General features: G+C 45.0%; 1 protein-coding gene across 1 annotated transcript in view; it reads left to right on the top strand.

The window, feature by feature from the left end:
* The first annotated feature begins 2,373 nt into the window (after nt 1–2,373).
* Nucleotides 2,374–9,282, top strand: part of LOC121717979 (protein sidekick-1-like) — a 19,997-nt gene continuing 13,088 nt past the window's right edge. The window contains exon 1 of the mRNA XM_042102704.1: nt 2,374–2,414. Coding sequence (XP_041958638.1) covers nt 2,374–2,414 — 41 coding nt within the window. The remainder of the gene's footprint in view (nt 2,415–9,282) is intronic.

Here is a 9,282-nt window from a genome sequence, read left to right on the forward strand (position 1 = left end):
GGACGCTCAAGAAATTTGGTGACATTTGACCTCTAGGGGGCTCCGTAATTGACAAAAATGCATTTTGGCCAGTAGTTGCTGATGCGCATTATTTTGCAATGGAAGTCAATGGCAACCCATAGAACCGTCTGGTAAAAAGTTATACAATTTTGCACACTAATTGGGGACAGTCCAATAATTCATTTCACCAAGTTTCATGCCGGCACCTCAAGCGCTCTAGCGCCACCAACAGGCCAAAGTTGGACTTGTGTTTACGGACGTAACTTTTGACCTGTTGACCCGAATGGCAAAATGAGGTATCATTGGAATCCTTGGGCCAAGCCGAGTTCACACCCCCACACACCCTATGACGTCAATTTTTGACCTCTGTGTTTAAATCACAGCAAGTGTGATCATATCTCAGTCAATCTTTTATTTTTGATGTGAAACTGATGACAGCAAGTTCCATCTAGTTCATTCTAATGTGTGCGTGCAAGGGTGGGACGGGGTGGGATGGGCAGGGGCGGTTGCGGCGGTGGGCTGGCTGGGGGAGGGGGCAGCGACACTCAGCCCTGGTTCAGCCCCACAAAATCAGTTATGTTTTGATGTGAAACTTGACCTTGTAACTCAGCCAATCTTGGGTTGTATGGCATGGAACTTGCTGTGACTGCTTAAGGCTATATGTCTGATGCAACGGCATTGATTTACATGGTTAATCTGGCCTGCTGATCTCACTGCTTGGCCCCCTCATTGCTGCTTGCAGCTATATTTATTATTATTATTATTATTATTCCGCCATTGAAGTCAATGGCAGCCCATAGAACCGTCTGGTGAAAAGTTGTGAAATTTGGCACACTGATTAGGGATAGTCCCATAATTAATTTCACCAAGTTTCATACCGGCACCTTGAGCGCTCTAGCGCCACCAACAGGCCAAAGTTGGACTTGCGTTCACGCACGTAACTTCTGACCTGTTGACCCGATTGTCAAAAATGAGGTATCGTTGGAATCCTTGGACCAAGCCGAGTTCAACGCACCCTATGACGTCATTTTCCGCCATGATGGATTTTCCGCCATATTGGATTTTAGTGAAAGTGAAACTAAAACTTCACAGGTCACAAATTTTGTCCGATCGTCACCAAACTTGACAGACATGCTCTTCAGACCAAGCCGCACAAAAGTTATTCTTTTTCGTCTTCGGAACTAAAACCGTTCGCACGTAACAGCCAATCGAAATTTGCGGCGAAGCCGCCAAACAGGAAGTGAGCTCATATCTCAGCAACCCATTAATCTATCATAACCAAACTTAGTATATGGACTCAGTACCCCATCAGGGGGAAGCTCAAGAAATTTGGTGACCTTTGACCTCTAGGGGGCGCTGTAATTAAGAAACATGCCTTTTGGCCTGTAGCTGCTGTTGTGCTTAGAATTAAAACACACTAGTGGTGTCTTATAATACTGTTGGAGGTCCTTAGGCCAACCCAGGCCAACTTGTGATGTCATCGTAATTGATTCGGCCGCCATATTGGATTTAATCAAAAACACGTACACGTTTTTGCAGGTCACAAATTTCAGCGGATCCTCACCAAAATTGGCAGAGACCATCAACAGACCATGCCTGATGAGTGCATTGCTTTCTGGAACAATTGACAGAAGCATTGACCTGTACCAGCCAATCGAAATTTGCGGCGAAGCCACCAAACAGGAAGTGATTTCATATCTCAGCAACGCTTTCATGTATCAAAACCAAATTTAGTACATGTACCTCAGACCCCATCGGGAGGACGCTCAAGAAATTTGGTGACATTTGACCTCTAGGGGGCACCGTAATTGACAAAAATGCATTTTGGCCAGTAGTTGCTGATGCGCATTATTTTGCAATGGAAGTCAATGGCAGCCCATAGAACCGTCTGGTAAAAAGTTATAAAATTTTGCACACTAATTGGGGACAGTCCAATAATTCATTTCACCAAGTTTCATACCGGCACCTTGAGCGCTCTAGCGCCACCAACAGGCCAAAGTTGGACTTGCGTTCACGCACGTAACTTCTGACCTGTTGACCCGATTGTCAAAAATGAGGTATCGTTGGAATCCTTGGACCAAGCCGAGTTCAACGAACCCTATGACGTCATTTTCCGCCATGATGGATTTTCCGCCATATTGGATTTAAGTGAAAGTGAAACTATAACTTCACAGGTCACAAATTTTGTCCGATCGTCACCAAACTTGACACACATGCTCTTCAGACCAAGCCGCACAAAAGTTATTCCTTTTCGTCTTCGGAACTAAAACCGCTCGCGCGTAACAGCCAATCAAAATTTGCGGCGAAGCTGCCAAACAGGAAGTGAGCTCATATCTCAGCAACCCATTCATCTATCATAACCAAACTTAGTCCATGGACTCAGGACCGAATCCGGGGGACACTCAAGAAATCTGGTGACCTTTGACCTCTAGGGGGCGCTGTAATTAAGAAACATGCCTTTTGGCCTGTTGCAGCAGTTGTGCTTAGAATTTAAAACCCATTAGTGGTGTCTGGTACTACTGTTGAAGGTCCTTAGGCCGACCCAAGCCAACTTGTGATGTCATCGTAATTGATTCGGCCGCCATATTGGATTTAATCAAAAACACGTACGAATTTTCGCAGGTCACAAATTTCAGCGGATCCTCACCAAAATTGGCAGAGAACATCTTCAGACCATGCCTTATCAGTGCATCACTTTTTGGAACGATTGACAGTAGCATTCGGCTGTAACAGCCAATCGAAACTTGCGGCGAAGCCGCCAAACAGGAAGTGAGCTCATATCTCAGCAACCCTGCCATGTATCATCACCAAACTTACTACATATATTCATGACCCCATTAGGAGGACGCTCAAGAAATTTGGTGACCTTTGACCTGTAGGGGGTGCTGCAATTAGCAATGTTGCATTTTGATCTGTAGTTGCGATGTGTTTTATCGATCTTTTATTTTTGGATGTGAAACAGATGACAACATATTCCATCCAGTCATTCTAATGCGTGCGTGGTAGGGCGGGGCGGGACGGGGTGGGACGGGCAGGGGTGATTAGGTGGGGGGGCTGGCTGGCGGAGGCGGTGGCAGTACTCAGCCCTGTTTCAGCCCTACAAAATCAGTTATGTTTGATGTGACACTTGTTGAAAGTGTTGATCGCGAGTGTCTGCTGAGTTCTATCTTGTCGCCGTGGCTACTCCGGCCTATACTGCTTGGCCCCCTCATTGCTGCTTGCAGCTATATTTATTATTATTATTATTACGCTTCCGTCATTGAAGTCAATGGCAGCCCATAGAACCGTCTGGTGAAAAGTTCTGAAATTTGGCACACTGATTGGGGACAGTCTCATGATTAATTTCACCAAGTTTCATACCGGCACCTTGAGCGCTCTAGCGCCACCAACAGGCCAAAGTTGGATGTGCGTTCACGCACGTAACTTTTGACCCGTTGATCCGATTGTCAAAAATTAGGTATTGTTAGAATCCTTGGACCAAGCCGAGTTCAACGCACCCTATGACGTCAATTTCCGCCATGATGGATTTTCCGCCATTTTGGATTTCATCAAAAACACTAAAAAGTCTTCAAAGGTCACAAATTTTGTCCGATCGACACCAAATCTGACACACTTGATCTTCAGACCAAGCCTCACAAAAGTTATTCATTTTCGTCTTCGGAACTCAAACCGTTCGCCCGTAACAGCCAATCGAAATATGCGGCGAAGCCGCCAAACAGGAAGTGAGCTCATATCTCAGCAACCCTTGCATGTATCAAAGCCAAACTTGGTGCATGGACTCAGGACCCAATCAGGGGGACGCTCAAGAAATCTGGTGACCTTTGACCTCTAGGGGGCGCTGTAATTAAGAAACATGCCTTTTGGCCTGTAGCTGCTGTTGTGCTTAGAATTAAAACGCACTAGTGGTGTCTGGTAATACTGTTGGAGGTCCTTAGGCCGACCCAGGCCAACTTGTGATGTCATCGTAATTGATTCGGCCGCCATATTGGATTTAATCAAAAACACGTACAAATTTTCGCAGGTCACAAATTTCAGCAGATCCTCACCAAAATTGGCACAGAACATCTTCAGACCATGCCTTATCAGTGCATCGCGTTTTGGAACGATTGACAGTAGCATTCGGCTGTAACAGCCAATCGAAACTTGCGGCAAAGCCGCCAAACAGGAAGTGAGCTCATATCTCAGCAACCCTGCCATGTATCATCACCAAACTTACTACATATATTCATGACCCCATTAGGAGGACGCTCAAGAAATTTGGTGACCTTTGACCTTTAGGGGTGCTGCAATTAGCAATGTTGCATTTTGATCTGTAGTTGCGATGTGTTTTATCGATCTTTTATTTTTGGATGTGAAACAGATGACAACATATTCCATCCAGTCATTCTAATGCGTGCGTGGTAGGGCGGGGCGGGACGGGGTGGGATGGGCAGGGGTGATTAGGTGGGGGGGCTGGCTGGCGGAGGCGGTGGCAGTACTCCGCCCTGTTTCAACCCTACAAAATCAGTTATGTTTGATGTGACACTTGTTGAAAGTGTTGATCGCGAGTGTCTGCTGAGTTCTATCTTGTCGCCGTGGCTACTCCGGCCTATACTGCTTGGCCCCCTCATTGCTGCTTGCAGCTATATTTGGGGGCCAAGCAGCGAAGCTGCGAGGCAACCATTGTGTTTCTATTTGTTCTTATTATTGGGGGCCAAGCAGCGAAGCTGCGAAGGCACCCATTGTTTTTCTATCTTTTCTTATTATTATGCAACTTTCTTCCGCCATGGAAGTCAATGGCAGCCCATAGAACCGTCTGGTAAAAAGTTGTGAAATTTGGCACACTGATTAGGGACAGTCCCATGATTAATGTCACCAAGTTTCATGATGGCACCTCAAGCACTCTAGCGCCACCAACAGGCCAAATTTGGACGTGCGTTCACGCAAGTAACTTTTGACCCGTTTGTCCGATTGTCAAAAATGAGGTATCGTTGGAATCCTTGGACCAAGCCGAGTTCAACGCACCCTATGACGTCATTTTCCGCCATGATGGATTTTCCGCCATATTGGATTTTATCGAAAGTGAAACTAAAGTTTCACGCCTCACATAGTTTGTCCGATTTTAACGAAACTTAATACATATGATCTTCAGACCAATCCGCACAAAAGTTATCAATTTTTGTCTTCGGAACTAAAACCGTTCGCCCGTAACAACCAATCGAAATATGCGGCGAAGCCGCCAAACAGGAAGTGAGCTCATATCTCAGCAACCCTTTCATCTATCATAACCAAACTAAGTACATGGACTCAGGACCCAATCAGAGGGACGCTCAAGAAATTGGGTGACCTTTGACCTCTAGGGGGCGCTGTAATTAAGAAACATGGCTTTTGACCTGTAGCAGCAGTTGTGCTTAGAATTAAAACACACTAGTGGTGCCTGGTACTACTGTTGAAGGTCCTTAGGTCAACACAAGCCAACTTGTGATGTCATCGTAATTGATTCGGCCGCCATATTGAATTTAATCAAAAACACGTACAAGTTTTCGCAGGTCACAAATTTCATCTGTTCTTCACCAAAATTGGTAGAGACCATCTTCAGACCATGCCTGATGAGTGCATTGCTTTCTGGAACAATTGACAGAAGCATTGACCTGTACCAGCCAATCGAAATTTGCGGCGAAGCCGCCAAACAGGAAGTGATTTCATATCTCAGCAACGCTTTCATGTATCAAAACCAAATTTAGTACATGTACCTCAGACCCCATCGGGAGGACGCTCAAGAAATTTGGTGACATTTGACCTCTAGGGGGCACCGTAATTGACAAAAATGCATTTTGGCCAGTAGTTGCTGATGCGCATTATTTTGCAATGGAAGTCAATGGCAGCCCATAGAACCGTCTGGTAAAAAGTTATACAATTTTGCACACTAATTGGGGACAGTCCAATAATTCATTTCACCAAGTTTCATGCCGGCACCTCAAGCGCTCTAGCGCCACCAACAGGCCAAAGTTGGACTTGTGTTTACGGACGTAACTTTTGACCTGTTGACCCGAATGGCAAAATGAGGTATCATTGGAATCCTTGGGCCAAGCCGAGTTCAACACACCCTATGACGTCAATTGTTGACCTCTATGTTTAAATCACAGCAAGTGTGATCATATCTCAGTCAATCTTTTATTTTTGATGTGAAACTGATGACAGCAAGTTCCATCTAGTTCATTCTAATGTGTGCGTGCAAGGGTGGGACGGGGTGGGATGGGCAGAGGCGGTTGCGGCGGTGGGCTGGCTGGGGGAGGGGGCGGCGACACTCAGCCCTGGTTCAGCCCCACAAAATCAGTTATGTTTTGATGTGAAACTTGACCTTGTAACTCAGCCAATCTTGGGTTGTATGCAGGCTTGGAATTTCACCATTCTGGGGGCAAGGCCACTTGGCCTTCAGTTGGGCATATTTGGTGGGGGGCACAAAGGCCACATGTCAGGGCACCAAGGCCAAAGTTAACTATAGCATATAAAAATGATCAAAGTAGTATTTAGCCTATTCACTGCAGTAGACCTGCATCACTGTATGAAACATGACAAAAACATGAAAAATGACATATTACATAGAACTGTAAATCTTCTGATCATCTAATAATTACAGATATCTAGGCTACATATAACAGTTATTTTATATTTGGCCTGCTATGAAATCATGTATTGAACAATTTAAGCACAGCTCAGCTTTAAGAAACTCAAATAGCCTAGATGCATGCTTAGCATTTTGTGATCATTAAGGCTACTTTCACAAACTGTTAGTCAGCTGTCCTCTGATTTACCAATATCTAGGCGATATTTGTAACATTTATTTTGTATTTGGCCCATTATGAAATCATGCGGAACAATTTAAACACATTGTAAAACTTAAAGCCCAAATTTGGAGACATCCATGCATGTCGAAATTTACTGCAAATTCGAAACTGGATTACTCTGGAACAGCTAACTGTACAGGGGACTGTTTTACACCTTTGTGTTCGGTAAGGTCTGCTGTTTATTCTTATATATGGTTTGTCATGTGTTAAAAGAAGGGTTCGTGAAGTATTCCACCGATATGAATGGGTAGGGAGATCATGGACGCAAAACCTTCAGTAGAATGTATGATTAAATTGAATTATATTATTTACTTTTATCGCGAACCGTTCAACACAGCAATTATCGGCTAACATCGTTTAAAAGCTGAGAAAAAGCTCTTTCATGTGATACTTGTGATGTCTGTGCGATGATGAGTAGGCTACTTCGCGAGTAGTTAAACTGAGAAGAATGGGTGAATTTGGACGCACTTTCTTTCTTGCACTGTCACTTTCTCCACTGCGTAAAAGACTAAATTAATTTGCGCTGTGAATTCTAAGATTATTTTGACAGGCCACAGGCTAAATAAAAATTAGTATAAAATTAGCTATTAGTAGGACGCAAAGCAGAATATTGAAAGAAGGGGGCACCAAGGCCACCGTGGCCTGTAAACCTCTGATTTTCAAAGGGGCATCACGGCCAACGCAAGGGGCGTGAAATTCCTACCCTGGTTGTATGGCATGGAACTTGCTGTGACTGCTTAACGCTATATGTCTGATGCAACGGCATTGACTTACATGGCAAATCTTGCCTGCTGAACTCTCTGCTTGGCCCCCTCATTGCTGCTTGCAGCTATATTTATTATTATTATTCCGCCATTGAAGTCAATGGCAGCCCATAGAACCGTCTGGTGAAAAGTTGTGAAATTTGGCACACTGATTAGGGACAGTCCCATGATTAATGTCACCAAGTTTCATGATGGCACCTAGAGCACTCTAGCGCCACCAACAGGCCAAAGTTGGACGTGCGTTCACGCACGTAACTTTTGACCCGTATGGCCGATTGTCAAAAATGAGGTATCGTTGGAATCCTTGGACCAAGCCGAGTTCAACGCACCCTATGACGTCAATTTCCGCCATGATGGATTTTCCGCCATATTGGATTTTAGTGAAAGTGAAACTAAAACTTCACAGGTCACAAATTTTGTCCGATCAACACCAAACTTGACACACATGCTCTTCAGACCAAGCCGCACAAAAGTTATTCCTTTTCGTCTTCGGAACTAAAACCGTTCGCGCGTAACAGCCAATCGAAATTTGCGGCGAAGCCGCCAAACAGGAAGTGAGCTCATATCTCAGCAACCCTTGCATGTATCAAAGCCAAACTTGGTGCATGGACTCAGGACCCAATCAGGGGGACGCTCAAGAAATCTGGTGACCTTTGACCTCTAGGGGGCGCTGTAATTAAGAAACATGCCTTTTGGCCTGTAGCTGCTGTTGTGCTTAGAATTAAAACGCACTAGTGGTGTCTGGTAATACTGTTGGAGGTCCTTAGGCCGACCCAGGCCAATTTGTGATGTCATCGTAATTGATTCGGCCGCCATATTGGATTTAATCAAAAACACGTACGAATTTTCGCAGGTCACAAATTTCAGTGGATCCTCACCAAAATTGCCAGAGAACATCTTCCGACCATGCCTTATCAGTGCATCGCTTTTTGGAACGATTGACAGTAGCATTCGGCTGTAACAGCCAATCGAAACTTGCAGCGAAGCGGCCAAACAGGAAGTGAGCTCATATCTCAGCAACCCTGCCATGTATCATCACCAAACTTACTACATATGTTCATGACCCCATTAGGAGGACGCTCAAGAAATTTGGTGACATTTTACCTCTAGGGGGCTCCGTAATTGACAAAAATGCATTTTGGCCAGTAGTTGCTGATGCGCATTATTTTGCAATGGAAGTCAATGGCAGCCCATAGAACCGTCTGGTAAAAAGTTATAAAATTTTGCACACTAATTGGGGACAGTCCAATAATTCATTTCACCAAGTTTCATGCCGGCACCTCAAGCGCTCTAGCGCCACCAACAGGCCAAAGTTGGACTTTGTGTTCACGGATGTAACTTTTGACCTGTTGACCCGAATGGCAAAATGAGGTATCATTGGAATCCTTGGGCCAAGCTGAGTTCAACACACCCTATGACGTCAATTTTTGACCTCTGTGTTTAAATCACAGCAAGTGTGATCATATCTCAGTCAATCTTTTATTTTTGATGTGAAACTGATGACAGCAAGTTCCATCTAGTTCATTCTAATGTGTGCGTGCAAGGGTGGGACGGGGTGGGTTGGGCAGGGGCGGTTGCGGCGGTGGGCTGGCTGGGGGAGGGGGCGGCGACACTCAGCCCTGGTTCAGCCCCACAAAATCAGTTATGTTTTGATGTGAAACTTGACCTTGTAACTCAGCCAATCTTGGGTT

Source organism: Alosa sapidissima, chromosome 9 (genome assembly GCF_018492685.1).
Source record: "Alosa sapidissima isolate fAloSap1 chromosome 9, fAloSap1.pri, whole genome shotgun sequence".
Taxonomy (NCBI): Eukaryota; Metazoa; Chordata; class Actinopteri; order Clupeiformes; family Clupeidae; genus Alosa; species Alosa sapidissima.